Source organism: Polyodon spathula, chromosome 15 (genome assembly GCF_017654505.1).
Source record: "Polyodon spathula isolate WHYD16114869_AA chromosome 15, ASM1765450v1, whole genome shotgun sequence".
In the NCBI taxonomy this organism is placed as follows: domain Eukaryota; kingdom Metazoa; phylum Chordata; class Actinopteri; order Acipenseriformes; family Polyodontidae; genus Polyodon; species Polyodon spathula.
The window spans coordinates 7,082,068-7,103,089 of NC_054548.1; the positions used below are offsets into that span (position 1 = coordinate 7,082,068).

At 36.9% G+C, this 21,022-nt stretch overlaps 1 protein-coding gene across 2 annotated transcripts in view; it reads left to right on the forward strand.

Moving 5' to 3' along the window:
* LOC121327569 (AF4/FMR2 family member 3-like) overlaps nt 1-21,022 on the forward strand; it is a 66,048-nt gene that overhangs the window by 17,152 nt on the left and 27,874 nt on the right. For both annotated transcript variants that reach the window (XM_041271661.1, XM_041271663.1), the window contains exons 3-7: nt 1,549-1,635; nt 1,957-1,993; nt 5,683-5,734; nt 8,680-8,731; nt 15,819-15,856. In XM_041271661.1, the coding sequence (XP_041127595.1) occupies nt 1,549-1,635; nt 1,957-1,993; nt 5,683-5,734; nt 8,680-8,731; nt 15,819-15,856 (266 nt within the window). The remainder of the gene's footprint in view (nt 1-1,548; nt 1,636-1,956; nt 1,994-5,682; nt 5,735-8,679; nt 8,732-15,818; nt 15,857-21,022) is intronic.

Below are 21,022 nucleotides of genomic sequence, written 5' to 3' on the forward strand. Positions count from 1 at the left end.
TCAAAACAAGTACTTTCTTGTTGCCCTTGCCATTCCCAGATCTGCATGCTGCACACCCTTAGTAAATGTCACCAGCTGGGTTTCTACTGTGTGTTTATTCCAAGTTGATTTAAAAAATAAATCCTCCTTGCCAGCATGCAGAATAAGTGTTTATGATGTGGCAAATAACTTCTGTCTCTTGGGGTGAATGGGGCTTTATTATCTGTCACTAGTTAAAGCTGCATTATGGGCCTATTAAACATCCCTGCATTACGGATTTGATTGCGATGCACATTATCTTAACAAAGCTGAAACGTGTAATTGTCTTGTACTTGGTGTATAATATAATAAAGCAGGCTTAAGTACGTATAACATATTCTTAATGACATTGCCATTTAGGAGCTCTCCAGCGTGTTGGGAATAATCACTTTTTTTTTTTTTTTACTGCTTTTGTAGCTGAAATTAAATTTCTGTAAGTAACAAAGACAGAACACTTGAAGGACTTGCAGACAAAAGCTGGCATAACGTGGCTGTTCATGCAAACAAGCAGAGATGTTTAACAATGTGTTAAATGCAAATATATATATTTTTATATGATTACTAGGTTAAATCTAATTATAAACACTTTAACAATGCTTGTTACTTTGGTATAATACTGTCAACATTTAATGTATAATGGAATTACATGCATTTGTATGTATCAGTTTTTTACAAATATTTTGTTGATCTGCCATAGAAAAGAAAAAATGGACCAGCCATGTTTACCTTTGCACGGCTGTTGAACCACTACAAATACAGCTCTGGCCAAAAGTGCATCACTTCCAATTAAAAAAAACCAATATGAACGTAATTTAGATCTTTTATTTAACTTCATTTAATCAAAGAAACTACATAGCAAAAGTCTACCGGAAGCCAAAATAGTAGTACAATATTTCATGTTAGATTTCAAAATGTCAGAAATTTCTATTTTTGTTAGTTTTTTGTTAAGTATATGGAAAACTGCAAAGCTGTATGTAATTCAATATGGTACTATAACAATTTGTTAATTCTGTATTGGGGGATGCAAAACTTTTGGTCATAGCTGAAGGTGATATTCAGAGGATGGCTTTATGAGAGTCAGAAAATATCTGCACTGAAACAAGACTGGCTCAGTGCCAGAGCCTATGCATTTTGTGATCAATCGATGGTTATAGAAGGAAGGGATTTGATAGAGAGGAGTAATTCCAAGGCTGTTATGGTTCAGTGCTACTTCTAAAGAACATTTGTTAGGCAGTAAATGCAGAGATGTTGATAGCAGAGCAAAATGTTGACTAAAGATGAACATAGTAATGATGCCCTGTTGCATAGCAGGGACTGTCACTTCTCTAGCAGGTGCAGGAGCAGGGGAGATTATTTCTCTGCTGTACTGTACCTTTATGCTTGCGGGGTGATTTCTGTTTGTGCTGAACTGACCTAGGTGTACACACTTGGCTGATTTCACTCCTCTTCCTTATTTGCAGGAGCTGTCAGGTTAACAGTTTATATCGAAGCCTGCAAGACATGATTCAGTTGTCTCTGATCTTTTTGCAGGAGATGACCCATTCTTGGCCTCCCCCCCTCACTGCTATCAACATCCCTGGAAATGTGGTGCCCGGCAATTTCACATTTCATGCCAAGGTGCGTGTTCTCTCCCTCTGTATTCATACAATGCAGTTGTCAAGTCAGTGTTGTGGGGCCCCTATGAAAATGTTGAATTCGGCTGTCTTTAATGCTATCTCGTCGATGGAACCTTACTGTGATACAAAATAATACCCATATTAAGAAGTTGGTGGAGTAACACTTACAGAATACAATTGGTGTCAGCTACAGAACTTCTTGTGTCCTGCTGCAGTAGGTCTGAAATCAGGTTCCCCTCACTTGGTGTCTCATCCTGCCCTGCCTGCCTGTATTCGATGTACTCCATATCTGTCTAAATTGGTGGTCTGTTTTGTATTTTAGGATCCGAAGCAGCACACTATTGGGTACAACAAACAAAGTAAGTGCAACACTTCTTCTCTATTACCACCCGAATGACTTTTTTAATGGTGTTTTTTATCATTCAGAGAGGTTTTCAACTGACTTCAAGGCATGTTGTTCACTTGTAACTACCTTTCTCTTTCATTTGCAAAATGTATTGAAGCTTGATTCACAGTGTTTATGCAGTATGTTCGAATCACAGGTGAAATATTTTACTAATGCCTTAGACATCATAACATTGCAACCCAACTGAGCATTAATGCACACAAGTTTGCCTAACTGTCATCAATGGCATTGACGATATAGGGGTGCTACAATGTCAAATTATTTCCATATGTATACCCTTGCACTTAACTTAAGCTTCTTCTCAAGCTCTACAGAGCAGGTAACGACCTCACAGTAATGATTATTAGGAACTATTTATCAATTATGATGTTCTTTATACAGCTAAATATTGGAAGATTAAAATTATAGTCCATTGATGTAAATTGAAGTATATTTTAAAACTCTAATGGTTGGTTTAGATGGGAAAAGTATTAATTAGAACTACTTGTTTGTAACTTATAATTAATTAAGAACATAAGAACATAAGAACATAAGAAAGTTTACAAACGAGAGGAGGCCATTCGGCCCATCTTGCTCGTTTGGTTGTTAGTAGCTTATTGATCCCAAAATCTCATCAAGCAGCTTCTTGAAGGATCCCAGGGTGTCAGCTTCAACAACATTACTGGGGAGTTGATTCCAGACCCTCACAATTCTCTGTGTAAAAAAGTGTCTCCTATTTTCTGTTCTGAATGCCCCTTTTTCTAAACTCCATTTGTGACCCCTGGTCCTTGTTTCTTTTTTCAGGCTGAAAAAGTCCCTTGGGTTGACACTGTCAATACCTTTTAGAATTTTGAATGCTTGAATTAGGTCGCCACGTAGTCTTCTTTGTTCAAGACTGAACAGATTCAATTCTTTTAGCCTGTCTGCATATGACATGCCTTTTAAGCCCGGAATAATTCTGGTCGCTCTTCTTTGCACTCTTTCTAGAGCAGCAATATCTTTTTTATAGCGAGGTGACCAGAACTGAACACAATATTCAAGATGAGGTCTTACTAGTGCATTGTACAGTTTTAACATTACTTCCCTTGATTTAAATTCAACACTTTTCACAATGTATCCGAGCATCTTGTTAGCCTTTTTTATAGCTTCCCCACATTGTCTAGATGAAGACATTTCTGAGTCAACAAAAACTCCTAGGTCTTTTTCATAGATTCCTTCTCCAATTTCAATATCTCCCATATGATATTTATAATGTACATTTTTATTTCCTGCGTGCAGTACCTTACACTTTTCTCTATTAAATGTCATTTGCCATGTGTCTGCCCAGTTCTGAATCTTGTCTAGATCATTTTGAATGACCTTTGCTGCTGCAACAGTGTTTGCCACTCCTCCTACTTTTGTGTCGTCTGCAAATTTAACAATTAAATGCAGTTGGTTTGTATTACAGTATTTAATAATTGTATTATTTGGTCTTAAATATTACTGGGAATGAGCCATGTGTGAAACGCTGAGGACGGCTGCTAGAGATCGAAACTTGTTTGTTTTTAAATTTAACCTCAGTAGTTCATAGAGAATAAAATAATAAAGAGTTTTCGACATGATCTTTGCTCATGAGTGCGGACATCTGCAATGGTACCGTATCACAGCAGGAAAAATGTCCATAAGTTCTTACTGCTAATTCATTGCAGTACAATAGCACCAATAGCACATTATACTGTACTGTATCAGAACCAGTGTGCTTAGTTGTTTCCATTGCAAGCAATGGTGTGGACTGCTAAAGTTTCTTCAGGGTAATAAAATTGCACTTTTCTTTTGAAGCAGAGGGTAGTACTCAATTTCAAACTAACAAAAAAAAACACAACGTTGAATTCAAGTAATACAAAGCAGGGCCCTCACAAATAGATATCATTTGTAAAGTTAGTTGATTGCTTTTCTCTGTATTTCTGCTGTTGGTTCTGTTCTCTGTGCTTTCTGGGGCTGAACTGGAGATTATACTGTCAGAAAATACGAATTTGTGTCTGACAATGCTGGCTAAAACTAGTGTCAGCTATTGTGATGAGATCTTTAGTACAGCAGGTACATCGCAGACCCCACCAGTGTGCCTGCCTGGAGGCACTACCCTTTTACGGGGTGAGGAGTACTCTAGTGCAGGACTGGATTAACCTATACGCAAATTACACTGTAGGATAGGGCCCCAAGCTGTATGTGGGCGGCCGAGCCCACACACACAGGAAGAGAGGAGCACGGAAGCTTGCTGTTGGTTAATTTTGTTCTTTTATGATGGCTAGGCATTTCTTTCTCGATTACAGCAGACCTAGTCTCTGTGTCTCTCACGCAAGCAGCTTCATGCTAATGTACAATACCAAATGCACCACACTCTCTACCTCCTGGGAAAGATCCATCCCTAGGCCTACGTCAGAGGCATCAGTCTGCAGGATCAAATGTATGAAACATACTCAATTTACACATTTGTTTATTTCAGTTTTAGGGCCAGTTTAAAAACCTGTCCTGTCTCAAATGTGCACAGTATGGCTCTTAACATTTTTTAAACTTTCCTTATTAATTAGGGGTTGGAATTTTAGAAAACAAGGCAGGTAAAGGTAAATGTGTGTAATGCGGAAGGCTGCCCTTCTGCAGCCGGCAAGAAGGGTTTAAGTCCACAGCATTTGTTTCTCTCCCTTTATAGCGAACCAAAAGTTTAAAACAAAAAACAAGTAAAGGACAGTCAGAAAAGTCATTCCCTTTTTTTGTTAAACTGGATTGTTTTGTTCTTTTGAATGCAATGCTACTACTGGTCCGTAAAAAGGATTTATGAACAGGTTTGGAAAAAAAGACCCATTAACCTCAGTGGATGCTATATTATGCACCTACTAATGCTTTTGTACTTGTCTGAAGTTTTTTTTATGTCTGTGATCCACATTGTGTTCTATGTTCCCACAGATGTTTGAATGTAATTAAAATTATCATTAACAACAGTGAGATTTAATTATTATCACATGCATGTGATTTCTGTCATATGGTACAAGGCATAAACACCATAAATAGTTAAACAAGCCTCATACATTGAGTACTCTGGTTGTTGTGGTAGAGTGAGTATGTAGGTGGCTCCCTAAATATAGCTTGGTATACCGGATTAACCAATATGCCAATTGCATCATTCACCATCATATGCATAGGGCCCCCAAAATATGGGTTAGTGTAGGGCCCCGATGTTTTAATCTGGCCGTGCTCCAGTGTCCAGGCCCATCCAGTCGCAAGCCTTGCTGACAGACTGCCTGCAAAGGCTGGTGGATGTTTACTTTCTCCTTCTCTCTCAACCTCTTAGTGTTCCTGCTTTCCCTTTCCTCTCCACCTCCCTATCTTATGTAGACACACATGAAGTTGCAGGCTATTGTGCGTATACTGTTTATATCACTGATTACTTGCACTTTGTTTCCATTAGCTTCAATTAAATGTCAGTCTAGAGTCTGTCTCGCTCGTGGCATTTTTCCTCTGAGGCCTAATGGGAATTCATTATCTGTTTTTGTTGAATATATTCAGCTATTATTGTGAGCGTACATATTTCTGCAGCAGGTTCATGCAGGAAAAGCACTGGTGCTACAAATGGTTTGTTATGCGATTTGTTTTGTCACGCTGGTGATTTCATTTGATTTCTCTCCACAGAGAGGTGTGATGTTCCAGCAAAAAGCCCTCCCCAGCGCAAGCTTCAGAAATCGTAAGTGGCTTTTGTGATTACTTGTTTTTTAGTTTTTGCAGGATTTCATGCATTGTACTTGGTCCTCATGTAGAGAATAAATGACAACTGCACATAAAAAGCATTGTGAAAACAAACAAGCAGACATACCTTAGCCACTGCTATCCTGAATCACCCCAGTGGTTTCAATATAAGTGGGTTTTACAGTATTACAGTCTTTTATTATAATGGAACTACTGAAGGGGAACCAATCATGCAACAAATGAGGCTGTTTTGTGATGTAAGTTTGAAGGAATTGATAACATGTCTACGGCTGGGTGGCTCATTTATAATATTATTTAAAATTTCTCTGAGCTATATAGCAAAGGCCACTGAAATTACAAGTACTTTATTTTTACTATGATGTCGTTGAATGTTAAATTTATGTATTATGAATAACATGGACATGATGAAGAATGATTTATTTTAATCTTTGTAATTCTTTTTGATAAAAGTTTGATAGTTGCAGAAAACAAATAAACACATAAAACAAAAGAGAAGTGAAGTAATTCATCTCCTAAGTTAATAATTCTCACCTGCAATTAATCTTCTCATAACCAAACAGAAAGCACTTTCCAGTTTAATTACTATTATGGAACAGGTGGAGGATAAAGTTAATGCAGTATTTGACATACTATAGACAAACAGATAAAAAAACAAAAAAAAAAACAAACAAAAAAAAACATTATAAAGCTTGCTAAATAAAAACGTAGCTGTATTGAAATGGACCTGTTGGCGGGCCCAGCCTTTGAATGCATTTCAAAAAATAACCGCCCATAATTCAGAGCTATTTTGTAGTTTCATGATGATGAAGCGGAGATCGGTACAGTGTGATTGAGCACACCAAGAGGATTTTTTTTTTCAGAAATATCTGAGAAAAGAAATTGTGATGGGTCCAGTGGATCAGGAGGATCCTCAAACGACAATTCTGATAAAAAACAAAACCTCTCGATTTATCTCAATTGCTCTGTACCACTACTCCGGGGATTATAGTTTTTGACGGCTCCCTAGAAAAGCATAGATAGTCTCATATGAAAGGTAGAAGCCTGAGGAATCGATCAAGACCAAAAGTCTAGATGTAGGATCAACATAAACAAAGATATACGAATACTGTTCAAGAGGCTTGTAAGAATGTTGTTATGGCAATGAGAGTTTAGTCATTGATTCTGAAGTGTTGTTTATTCATAAAACACATCAGCCTATCAACTAACCATATGATGCTCTTCTTTATTTAAATTTTTATTTCAAAATTCCATAATAAATGTGCTTTTGTGTCTAAAAGTAATGAACTAATTAGAGACAATGCAACTGAGCTTTGCCCAAAACTCTAAACTAAATTAGTCAAGATGTACATTGAAATTCTCAGAAATGAGGTTTACTAATTCAAAATAATCAATCAAAAGTATTACACTTTGTACATCGTGGTGCCTGAAATGTGAAGGGTTCTATCATTATCCCTGCCGGGAAAATAACAGACGGGTGTACATATGTACATGCAGTACATAGCCCACACATGATAGGTTTCTACCATAATCCGACTGCCTGTCTGTATGTTTGTGGCAAAGTGGCTGTAGTGCACAGGTGTAGACGTGATGTGGTGCACAAGTAATGACAAATGAGTGATTGCAATGTCCTAACAATGTTTTATTTGGGGGAGGGTTTGTTATCCAGGTCGTTTGTGACTGTAAACAATAATCCCAGACAATACACAGCAATGTGTATTGCACTGTTTAAACTATGGGTTACAGTCCAGAAATAATATACACAATATTAAACACACACAAGACACACACACGATCACAAGTCCACAGTGAGTGCTAATGTGCAAGTGCTGAAATACAATTTATTCGTGCACAGTGGTGAAGTGTTGTTCGGGTTTGTACTGGCCTTAAGCAACAGCTCCGGATCGTGTCAGTCGTCTGATAAATAACAAAGTACAATTAGCCTCGACAAAACAAACAATCACATAAACAAAGGAACAGATCACCTAGCCACATCCCCTATTTGTACCTTCAGTCACGCCCCCTTGGTTAGCGAGTGCAGCTGTTTCTCCTCCAATCCGAGGTTGCCACATCGCTTCCCTTCCGAGTCAATGACTTGGTGTACGGTAGCTCCACCCCCTTCATAGATGGCCAATTTCCCCCTAACCTTGGAAATGAATTGTCAGACCATCCAGTCTGGGACACTCTGTTCCCTTTACACAGCGCCCCCACAGGTCGGGAGGGAGATTTATCAACAAGAGTTCTCTGTCTGTATGTTACACTTACGTGTTTACAAATAACTAGAGATCAGCTTATCCAGATATGATGAGACTTGAAAATGACATTCTTTAGTTATTAGAGTATGAGAATCTGAGGGTAAATGGAGTCACCATGTGTGTCGGTCTGTCAATACAAATATCTACAGTACAGCTTATTCATACTGTATGATTAAACTTGGTCTGGACATACTTTAGCACACATCATTCAGACGTTCAGAATCTAGAGCTATATGAACGGCATTTGTTTGTCTGTCTGTCAAACATTTTTAAATGTGCATTCGATGTAGGCCATTGTGCATTGCTTTTTCACGTTACTAATAGCTTGAATTTTGAATTATTGATACAATACAGGTTACTTTTTTTGTTTTATGAAACATAAGTTAAGTTAAGTTAAAGGTGTAGTATATTGATTTGGGACAAATCTGCTTTATATCATTTAACTGTTTTCCTATTATCTGAATTTCAACATTTGGAATAGCTTTAGTAGCCAAAAATTGGTCCCAGTAATTTTTCTCCAGTCTTTATTCTAGATCCACTAGTGAAACTATCATTCTTATATATCTAGTACAGATCTTCCAGTTGTGACTTGGACTGAACATTAAATGGACATGTTTTACATTTTAAATCAGAAAGGTAAATCATATTTCTTTATGTTTCATATCTACAGGATATTGGAGGATGACCTGACAATCAGCAGCGATGAGGATGACAATGTCAAGGTAAGCTGTCTTTATCCTGTAGCCAATACAATTAACGCAGAGGTTCTACTGCAGTGTTTTCTTTTATCTTTAAGATTGTAGTCATTTTATTATCTGCTATCAAGAAGGTCTTTTTTCAACTTCCTTAATGCTTTAGATTTCAGTGGTGATTATTTTCCCTGCAGGGTGTGCGAGAACAAATCTTAGGTTCATGCTGTCATGAAGGGTTCAAATGAAATACCATTTAGATACCAATTAGCATCTAACAGCATAACTACCAACAGCTACTCAATAGACTTGGAATAACTATTGCACAACAATCCTAATACCTTAGCATACTTGTACTGATGTGGTACTATGGTGCTGGTACCAGAGTATTGTTTCATATCATAGTAACACCATTTTGGCACTATTCTAAAAACAGCTATATAGCAGCCCTTATGTTATCATTGCCTCTTTTGTATAAAACTATTACATTGTCAATGTAGTGCTACTGAATTGCCATTGAAGGCCATTCTATTTATACATAAGGTCACTATTGAAATAAACAAGACCTATATCTGTTAAAGGTGGATTTCAATGTTTTCTGTATGTGCCTCCTTGACATTCATACTCCACATTGCAACCAGGCAGGCACCATTCTTGGGAGTAGATCTTTGATGTTTACAAGGGGACTAGCCCACTCTGACTCTTTAGTCTTAGCTGTTGACAGCCAGATGGAGTGACTTTAGGCTGTCACTTTGCCAGTCAGCTTCTGATATCTCAAAGTCCCCTGTGCTGCATGTATCAGCAGTCTACGAAGCACATCAAGTGGCTATTCAAATTAATAACTGGATACATTTAAGAACCAAAACTCTCAGCTTCGCTGCTTGGCTTTCTTTATGACTCTTAATTGTGGTTGCTGCCAATCTCCTGTGGATCTGAAAATGTATTACACACCGACTAAATCAACATTGAGGCTGCCAGCTTTGACTAAATCAGCCCTTTGTAACAGGCGGCTATAATTTCATCCTGTCAGCCTTGCATTTGCATCCTATGGGATTTATAGGAGTAGACTCCCTGGTGTGTGTGCCTGCATTCCTTTAATATTTTGAAATGCACAGGAGAGAGACAGTCAGTCATTGCGGTATTTTGCTGACTGCTAGATTTAAATTTGTAATACAGGTTTAAAGCCCGAAAATCTGAAACATTGAAGAGACTGGATTTATATGTGACGATAATTCACCTATTAAACTGGAAAACTGGTGTAGGTTAAACGGATACTGTATCACCTACATTTCCCTATATCCTATTACTGTATGTGATACTGTATATCCTTACTGTTGCTTCTTCTTCGAACATTATTTTTCATGATTACTAACTGATCCAGCTGGTCCAATGAAGAAGTGAAGTGGGTAAACATGTTTGTTTGTTGTGCTAGACCCATGCAGGACTGTTTGCATTACCTAAATCTGGAGGTCTGTGTCTTTAAACTTGCATTAAATTACATATTCTCATTCAAAAGTATGACCCCTGGGAATTAACCAAACAAAGTTATATCATAGCTTAACTCTCATCCATATCTAATGTTATACTCCATGAGAATATTACAAGTTAAATGTGATTTCAACAGCACAGCTTTCCCCTTTTTCGTATAAATGTGAAATGGATGGGCAGCTGTGAATTTTCCTTTGAAAATCTATCCAGTAAGAGTAGCAGATGAAAGGTGGAGTTAAGCCAGGCACACAGAGAAAGTCTGTCTGCAGAGTCACAGTGTGGAAAAGTTATCTTTAAGATGGGGGGATGGGAGGTCTCTTTTCTAAATGTATTACCATTCCTATAAACTGACCAATTAAACCACTAGCACCTGGAGCCAACTGAATCCATTCTCTCCCTACCAGCATGAATAAAACACAACTGGAGATAAAAATGCATTCAACTGGGACAGGTACCTGCAGTGCTCACTCACTTACTATGTTGTTACTGCAATTTAACCTGGCAAGTGCACTTTCAATTTCTGTAATCCAATTGAAACATCAGTTTAATAGTGTGGTGTCATTTTCTCTGATTTCATTGTTTTTGAGTAGGGTAGCTTTTCCTTTTTAAAGTATTTTCTTCACGATGAAGGTCTCTGAAAGTACAGCACTATAAAGCACCATTTACTTTAACCCTTTCGGTGCCTCTGACAAGTCTTGTCTTAAACTCCCCAGTTGCTACAGATTTCCCTGTTTGAAGATCTGTTTTATACCTGTTAAATACTGTTTGTAAGTTTTTAAAAGAACAATGTAAAAATGCCATTTTTAAGGGCACAAATGTTAAATTTTATTGGAAGTTGAAAATGTTTGTTTCCAGTTAGAGGCTTTTGGAAATGTATTTTTCTTCCTGTTTAGATTCACATTGTATATCATTAACTGCATCAGTCATCTCATCCTGGTGTCTCTTGACCTCAAAAGGCCTCAAAAAACATGTCTTATCTCGAAGCTCAGCTGCTACACCAAAGTATAACCATTAACCTGTCCTCTCCTGCAACACACTGTTCCCACCAGATTGAAGAAACATCACATTTGCTCTGTGTGTGAGTTCTTACGGATTTTTACATCCGATTGGGGTATTGCAGGTGGACAGGCTACTGGTTACATTTAAACATGTTTGAATTATTACTGCAAAAGAATAGACTGACAAAGACAAACTATTTAAAGATGACTACTTCTTATCAAGAGCTTTTGACATTTTTACAAATGATATTGACTGAGTTTTACAACCTTCTCATCAACCCATAAAGATAAATTCAGATAGTTTACTATGCACATCCAGTAACTCCTGACAGCGGAGTTGCTTTTCTGTAAAGGATTTTGGAAACAGCTTTTTAATATACACTACTGTACTTGTCCTGCCATGCATTCTATATTATTCAGTATAATGACTGTATCCCTTTTTACAAGTGAGACAGACGTTGATAGAGGGCTGATAGTAGAAGATCAATAGGCAGTCTCAAAAGTGATGGCTCCACTGCTCTGGATCACAGACTGCTGCGAATTTCACCCCCAACTTACAGGATAGAATTAGAGGTGGAAATCACTGAAGAATCGTCACATCTCACTCCAGTATAATTTCAACACAACATAGACCTGTCATGTTGAATCAGTGCTATTGTGTCAGTCGAGGCCGTATACCCTATTGACTAAGTTTAGGCAGGTGTTTTTAATCTTGTACTGTATCCATCAGCAGCTAAGATTTTAAGTGGAAAGACTTTCCATTGAAACATTTCTTTAAGAGGTCACAGCCTATTTTCTTGTCCTAAGATGTTTGTTTTTCCATTTCTTTTTGGAATCTAAAATTCAATCCGCAAGCCAGAAAGTAGCATGAAAATATTAAAGTAATTTTCAATACTATCCCCACCAGTTCTGTGCTGGTAATCTTAGTAGCTCATGAATGGATGTTGATTATACCAGTGAGCACCAGTTTGCTGCAATAAAAAGAGAATGAAAAAATGTGCAATCTCCAGGGGGTTGGGGGTGGGGGGGCAGGAAGAAGAAAATGACTATGGCAGGCAGCCGACATTCCCATTTCCTTTCATGTCAATGGGGGCAAAGCTGAGATTTTTCATAAATGAGAAATGATTTGTACACAGATCAGCAAGGCTTATGCCCTAAATATATCAATAACCTATTCTGCCCGGACAAGACCTGTCCCTTTGTGCTGTGCCTCCCACAGGCAGTGAAACTGAGCAATTTATCTAACTTACCATGATACTTTCTTTCTACACTTTCAATCTATGAGCCAACTCATTTATTTCTTTTTTAGGTTGTTTTTTTACATTCTTATTTGCTTCCATCTCTTGGATGCCCTGCCTGTTTGATTTATTTTTCATTAGTATTTTGATATACTTTCATAGGTTTTTTATTTTTCTTCACAAGGCAAGTGAACTATGAAAGGCAAGACTGCTACAGACTTACAGGTGTGCAGTTTGTGTTGTCAAGATATTAGATGGGCTTAGGTGGGAAAATAGTTTCATTTAATAAATACTGTAGGTTCACATTGCCAAGTTTTTTGTAAGTTAAGATTATTTTATTCTTGTGTTATTCTTGTGATGTTTACAGCTTTCTTATATCTTGATTACTACAGTATGTTTTACATGTTCAGTGGAGTAGACTACATAATAAAAATATTAGCTTTTGTTAACAATACACTAATAAATATATACCTAGTGCTACAGTAATATATGAATATTTGTTGTATCAACTCTTATTTTGTGTTTTAAGCTTATTTTGCTACGTTACTGGTGAACTCTGAGTCAACTCCACTAATTGTCGCTACATTGATCAGTCCCTTTAAGTGATTCATAAACAATTTCACTGTAATTCATGCTACAAATTATAGGACCAGTAGAATCTCCCTGCTAATCAGTTTGGATAAACAAACCTCACAAAGGATTTCTGTCAAGGTCCCTGTCGCATAATTCATATTTATTATTTTAGTTTTGTTGTGGTTACAAAATTGGGTCCCTGGCTGCCTCCATTCCAGTCACGTGTGAATGTGTGAAAGGGGACAGCTGTGGTTTACGCTGTGGATTTTTTCTGTGTCTTACAGTAAGACAGGAGTCTATATCTGTACTGGGGGAAGCTAAGTCTCCTCTTTTAAAGCCCAAAGATTTGTATATATTTTTTTCAGATCAACATTTTAAACACAAACATATATATATATATATATATATATATATATATATATATATATATATATATATATATATATATATATATATATATATAATAATATTATAAAAAAAACAAAACACCGATGTTGTTTTGTTTTGTCAGCAACAATGTATTAAATCTTTAAACTATTTGTCAGAGACATGCTGCTGTTTCAGTCATAATTTAAGTCTACTCTTAAGGTGATGTTCCTTACTCAGCTGAATCACCCTTTGACTTACCTAATAGTCACTGCAGACTCCTATTGTTCTGAAGCTCCCCCTTCCAAGGATGTGTAAAGAGTTACCTGGTTTGAAAGGCCTACGTGGATGTCAGGCAAAGCTTTGCTAGAAAATGCTCACTTATATTAAGGTGGTTCGCTACAGTATATGATATACATGGAAATGTTTTATTAGTCTGTGATTATATTTAATTTGTATGATTGCAAAAAAATATATATATTTTCTATATAGCACAGAGTTGGAAAAAAAATAAAAAATAAAAAGTTGAGGATATTTTTTGTACCAAAAACATATTTTTTATACATCTCCCTGTGGAAGGTTTTTGGAAATGTTCTTTTTTGATAGTATTTCATATATAATTTCATAATGTATCAATGTGGAAAATAAGCCAAAAAGAACAGAGGTCCTCCATGATTGTAGATAGGGCTTGCGTTTTTCAGTTTGTATTTTTTGTTTAGTTCAGTGTTTATTTTTTTTTTGTTTTTATTATCATTATTTGGCAAAATCGGTTATTTTTGGATATTAAAAATGAACCCCACTTAAACACATACATTTTCAGTTTTTAGATTAAATTGCATGTACGTTTCACTAATATGTATACAAAGGGTAACTTATTGTGCTGAAGTGTGGATGTCCATATTTAGAATCACAGCCATGTAGAACTCTGGATGCATTTGAATCTGAGAATTGTGAGAAGTAACAGATTTCATTTTATGCACATTAACGCCAGCATATCTATCACACTAAAGTTCATGTTTTTTTTTTTTCAGCCCACCCTATAGCTATAATGTATTGTAGTAATTAATCTCAGCATTCAAGAATTTATTTACATTTTTTCCTAATATTAAACATTCATCACAATTTAAGTTTGATATTTATGTAACTATCATAATAATAATAATAATAATAATAATAATAATAATAATAATAATAATAATAATAATAACAAGAAAAACTTTGCTATGCATTAGTAGAAGCATAACTGTACAGCAGTTTTATATTTACAATAACGTTTTCAGTTCATCACTGAATAAACACCATAAAAACTGATAACTGGTCAGTAGCAATGGCGTTGCACACTGCTCACCTTGTGAAAGCTGTTTTCTTTATGTAGAAAGAGAGAAGTGTGTGCTTGACATTACATAAAATATATTGCTAGGTTTATCGGTTTAAATAAATAAAAAAAAACGGTTTTCTAAATAGGTCTTCATATTGGTGTTTTCGGTTATGATCGGTTAAAACCAAAAACTTGGAGCCCAAGTCGTAGAGATGGTACGGGGTGATTGACAGTTGTGATAAATTGAGCTGTGGAAGAAGAAAGTCGAAGGAGAGGGGAAACAGAAAAGATAAAACCCAGAGGAATAAGAAATGACACAGCTTTTAAAGATGCTTGCTGGCCATGTACAGCAATGTGCTCCAGGCTCTACAAACGGCAGACACAGCACTTGTTAATGACAGAAATTCACTTCTCCTATTAACTGTGCAATTTCAGGCAGAGCACTATAACCACTAATCACAGATTATTAGCTCTTAGCCTGCCAGGCCACTCCTTTATTTTGTAATTTTAATAATTTCCAGAGGTGTAATATGCGTTATTAACCCATTTATTATTGAAGTAACTGTATTAGATGTGTCCTCTCGTATATTAGATGTGCGCTATCCACTCTTTAAAAATGTAATAACCAAGTCTTAAAAACCCTTTCCACACAACAACTTGTGCCCAAGTACCTCACTATAAATTGACTTCCTGTGTAGCAGTTATTTGGATTCTAACTGACCACATATTGAACTAGTTCTGAGGAACATGTAACATGTGAAGCATCTACAAAACTCTCTTTCTTCCCCTAGTGCTGCTTGGGGTATTACTGTACATCTAGCTTCTGGTGATGAGGGCAGATTATCAATCTACTTCTTCTGAAACCAGAACTTAATGACTTTACAGTTCGAGATACGTAATGGTAGTTTCTTCATAATTCTGGACATTTACCACCTTACTTGGATTCACCAGATTCTAACTTTTACTGTAACAAATATACCAGCAGTATTAGTCACAGAGGTGGTAGAGGGGCACAAAACCCTATGCATATACAGGCACATTTATATTGTATGAACACAGCCCATAGATGCAGTAGCTTTACTCAATGTATTCCCCATTGAAGTGGAAAATGTATAATCTCTCACTTCTTCTTTGTACAGGTGTCAAAGGGGTCGGTTCTTCAGGTCATTCCCGACAGGTACGTTCTACTTTCATTCCCTGTGCTCACTGAAACGTCGCACAACCACACAGATAACCTAATTACTCAGTGCATTCATTTTGCCATTCAGATTCGCACAAGCCATTTAAGATTGTTCAATTCAGTAAGTCATTTGTAGTATTTTTGATGTTATGGAAGGATACCTTGTTGGTAACTAAGGCTTTACAGTATATTTTCTTACCCCTTTTTACTTTATTTAGGGAGACATTTTGCATTTTTCAAATACAGTACCGCACTAGAGAAGTTTAAGACTCGAAACATTTGTGTAACATGAAAGACTACAAGTAATTATCTAGAAGTAATGACAGCCATTAATGCTGTTATAAACCGAAGAGATGTTTTTGTGTTTTAAGGTGATATGTTGGTCTGAATCACTTAGGCTTCTTGACATTTATGTTGTTCTTTAAAGCAAGTTTAAAGATTCTAAAGCCTTGTTTTTAGAGGGCATTCATTATAAATAATCTGATTTTAATAATAGTTATTAATAATAAGATTTTTTATAGTCTATCCATTTAAAAATGCTATTTGCTATGTACCATCCTTTGGGCAGCAGCTAGAGATGTGCTCTAGATTTCTACACCTTCAGCAGACCAGACAGGCTGATGATCCTGCCCTGAAATGTCCTGCAGAACATTGTTTGCCAACAATAGGAGAATTAATGCAGACATCTAAACCGAAATATGTATTTTACAGTTATGGTACTAGCATTTAAGTACAATTGAGAATTGATGCTAGAGTATTAGAATATCTAAGCCTGTTTTCCAGGGGAAGACAATATATACAGACATTTTGAATATGTTATCATTGTCATGGTAAGATGTTCTGGCAATGTACTGAGCTTTCAGTGTGTCTCCTCACTGCAGAGTACTTACTATGGGCACTTTCTATTTTCACTATGTTTTGCTGCCTTTTGGTAGCTGTACAGAATCAATTACTTCCCAGTCAGTGCTTTATAAACACAGCATAACCTCCATGGCTTGAGGCTGGAGTAGTTAAAATGGACTTACTGCTTCAGTATCCCTTGGGGGTAAGATCATCCATTCCCCATAGCTATTAGATGACACTGATGATATAGATGACCATATATACAAGTATTATTAACTATATCAAAGTCCTGGGATCAATTACCCAAAGGGAACTGGACAAGCATTAATGGGCCAAATGGTCTTGTTCCCAACTTTTCATTATGTTATTTTGTCATTCCACTGACAGATCCAAGCTTTGAAATCTATGAAACTGGAGAGGGATTCAATAATGAATCACTACCTTCTATGGTATGCTGATGTACCTACTCTGTAATACAATGATCCCAGAAAGAGTACATATAAAAGAATCATCTAAAATATGTTTTTTAAAAGACAGTCATCATTATCTTAATTGCAGGACTTGTTGTAAAAGGTCTGTGCTGTTAGTGTGACATCATAACATGCCCATTCAAACATGCTAAAATGGTTACCATGATCAGAAACATACTGTCAGTATACCATGACCAGGTCCCTCTTAGATATTTTACTTTCAGTGGAACTGTCCTGGTTAAATAAAAGTTAAATCACTGGATCTCCTCTGTGATTCCAGAAACCAGGAAATTAAGCAGGCAAAGCATGGGACATGGCAGAAACAGTTCCTCTTGATTTGAAGTGCCCTTTTAGAGCTGTAAGAGGAAGCTGTCTGACTGAAGTCGATGCTATTGACCTTCACCTTCCCTGATTAATAAAACTACAAGCACCCAGAAAAAGAAAAAAAACTGCCTGAGAAACATCTTTAAACTAAAACCTTATTGGTGATGCAAAGCAGTGTGTGTACTGAGCATTGATTAATTAACTAGGTACAAATTAAATTTGACAAAAAAAAGAACTGAGTACTACAGAAGCAAGAGGTCAACCTGACCATGTGGGGAATGTATTGTAGGAGAAAATTGCAGTGAGTGTGTTGTTAATTAAATACTTGGACTAAATCCATCAGTCTCTGAATGACATAGCCAATAGTTTTCTGGCAGTCATTACTGCAAGCTGAACATTATGCATTAGTGTGTATTGTAAAACATGAAAGGTCAATAGAGACTCTCACCAGCCTAGAATTACTGTGTATGTGACTCATTAGAGATATTGTTTAAGTGCCCCAAATGGTTTTAAAAATATATATTTTTATATTTTAAGTCTTTTTTGCTTGATACCACTGCTGTGATAATTGATATTGTCCGATATGCTACTTGGATACTGTAACAGGGGGAACGCGTGTTGTCACGGAATAATAATGTGTCAGACACAGAGCATTGGGTGTTGACATGCCACACAGGCGTGCCAATTTAATAACACACAGGTGCTGCCACAAGGGTACCAGCAATGGTAGCTCTAGCGTCAGATTTAATAAAGAAAGCACAACAAAGATCAAAATAAAAGTTTGCCACACAAGGCGAGCACTAACCTCATTAAAAAAGACATCCCACTCCAGGAACCTACTACCCTGCGAAACCCTCTCTATTAACCCTCTCTATTAACCCTCTCTATACACTGCTTGGGATCAACATCCCCTAAACTAACCTACTGTTGTTGCTCCCGAAGTCCCGGCCTCCCAACGACTCTGGGTCTTTACGACAGTTCATTTAATTTCAGCAGCCCCTCACTTTCTCCTGACAGACAAAAGTTTTCTACTGGATGGCCTTGTTGGTGTAGCCTTGTCCTCACACATCAGCTTCTAGGTGATGCTCACTTTGATAGCATCATCTTGTCACTGTGTGCAAGCCGAGCAGCAGGATGCCAAGGGAGCATTATAATCCCTTCAATAATATACTACTGGTGCCACAAAAAAAAAAAATAGTACTACGAGTACAACTGTACAATTACTACTAACATATGATAACAGTAAAACTGCTGCAAAGTATAATGGTGCAAAAGTTTTATTATTTCGTAGATCTTATTGAGTTGCAGTTATGAAGCCTTTTTGAAGGTCCAATTCAAAATATTACCAAACAGGGATCCAGAAACCTCTTCACAAATTCTATCTACTGCGTCTGTGAAGTGACGTGTCAATGTTGATGTACAATGTTTATTTAAGATTGCTTCTCAGGGGGTCCCCGAGTGGCTCACCTGGTTAAAGCACAGCCGTGTTGTGTACAGGGTGAGTCATACAGTCAGGGGAGCGCAGGCTCACATCCAAAGGGAGCGCCGCATTGGCTCTAATGCTCCCATGGGTTTTGGAGGCAAAGTCTGCAGGAACTGTTTCTCCTCATCGTGCTACAGCTGTGATTCAAAAACATGATTCAACAATTTGTGTCATCTTGCAACTAGAAGGGTTTTTGCCTAACATGTAGGGGGAGAATGTAGCCCCTTGATCCTATCAATCTTTCTCCTCCTTCTCTTATTCTCAACACATCTCTTCACTAACACGTACTTGTCGTTTCTTTCTTAACAATATCTATAGAATCTGCTCTTATCTATCTACTTGTTCCACTCAACTCCAAGCTTTTGTTCTTTCTTGGATTATTTTAACTCTCTCCTCGCTGGTCTTCCAGCTTTAGCTATTCGCACCCTCTCCCTTATAAAAAGTTCTGTTACTTGTCTGGTATTTGTGTACATAAAATCTAAACATAATTCACATCTTTTTAAACTGTACTGATTGTTTATATTTTGAATAAATCATGTATGAGAAATTAGCAAAGCACTGTTAAGAATTGGACAGAATTTCATTGCATCTTATGCTGTGTACAGCTATCATCCCATGCATAGAACATTCTTTAAAGTAAACATTTAATATAACTGTTTTTATGTTTTTGTGATTAGTTTCTGAGTACAGTCTTTATAATAAGTTAATGTCATGTATAGGGATCCTCTTATTATAAGAGATCATTTTACACAGTTTCGACAGGAAGAACCCAAACTGCGTGAGGTGACATCTATTATCGTATTAGCCCATCCTCTGCCCTTCATTGCATATGTACCTTCTGTCCTTTGTAATACAGAACTGTCTTGTGGTGAGAAACACTGTTGTTGAGTGGAAGGACTGAAAAAAGCTCCCTGAAGATAATGTTTTACCCTGTAAGAGATGGGGACATTTTAACTTATTATACGTAATGTTTAGATAAAAGAGTGGGAAATGCATATTTTGTTAACAATTTTAAAAGTTGCTGCTGCCACCCCTTATATGAAAAATGTTGCAGTCTTAGTTAATTGTTTTCTGTGGATGAGAAGTTTCCTTTAGGAGAATAAGATGCATAGAAATTGCCATGCCTAAATGGAGGAGCATTTTGATATATACAGTAATTTCATTTAGCCTTCATGGACAATGGTACTGTATTTAATTCTTCATCTTTCCCCATCCCCATTGCAATACATAATAACTCAATAACTAGTAGCCAGACTAGAAGGACTGGCTCCTGCCTTTAGTAGCAGTCTTCCTGCTGTTCAAGGAAGACAGCACCAGACCTACGTGATTAAAATGTGAACCTCTTGTTTTCATGAGCTTATTCCCCTGTGTAGAGCCTGGCTCATAGATTGCGCACCTAGGTAACCAACAAAACACATTGTTAGCCACCAGTAGTGTCACTTGGGCATTTTACTTTAGGGGAATGTCAAAACCCAGTCAGCATGGGGAGCTCTGTTGCTCAGTGTTTGCTTATACCTGTCACTTGTGGAGGCCTGAGTTCAAATTAATTGAGTTTGATGATACACTAACCTACTTGACAAAACTTCCACCACAGTTTATTCAATTGTCAGTCTCTGCTTCCTGTATAGAGTCAAGGACATTGATGTATCTTTCCTGCATTTTCTTACAATGACTCTGACCCCCCCCCCACCCCCACCCCCAGCAAAACAGGTTAGGCTAGATTACTGTTATCAGACTTTTACTGGCTATTTGATGCTGCTGAACAGGTCTAAATATAAAATGGTTTTGTATTTATAATATTGTATAAATTAATTAAAGATATTAGTAACACAAAAAAGTGTAAAACTTCTAAGCATTCCTTCATTTCAGTTAGTTTGTTATACTTGTGCTTCAAGTTATCAACTTCAACACCTTATTACCTGCTTTCAAAGCATTTGACTTAAATGCTAACGTGTAATACCCACCTGTTTAGACTGCACTTTTAGATCTCTTGATCTACCCCACCTACTATGCACTGGACTTGCTTGACCTAAGCACCATGTT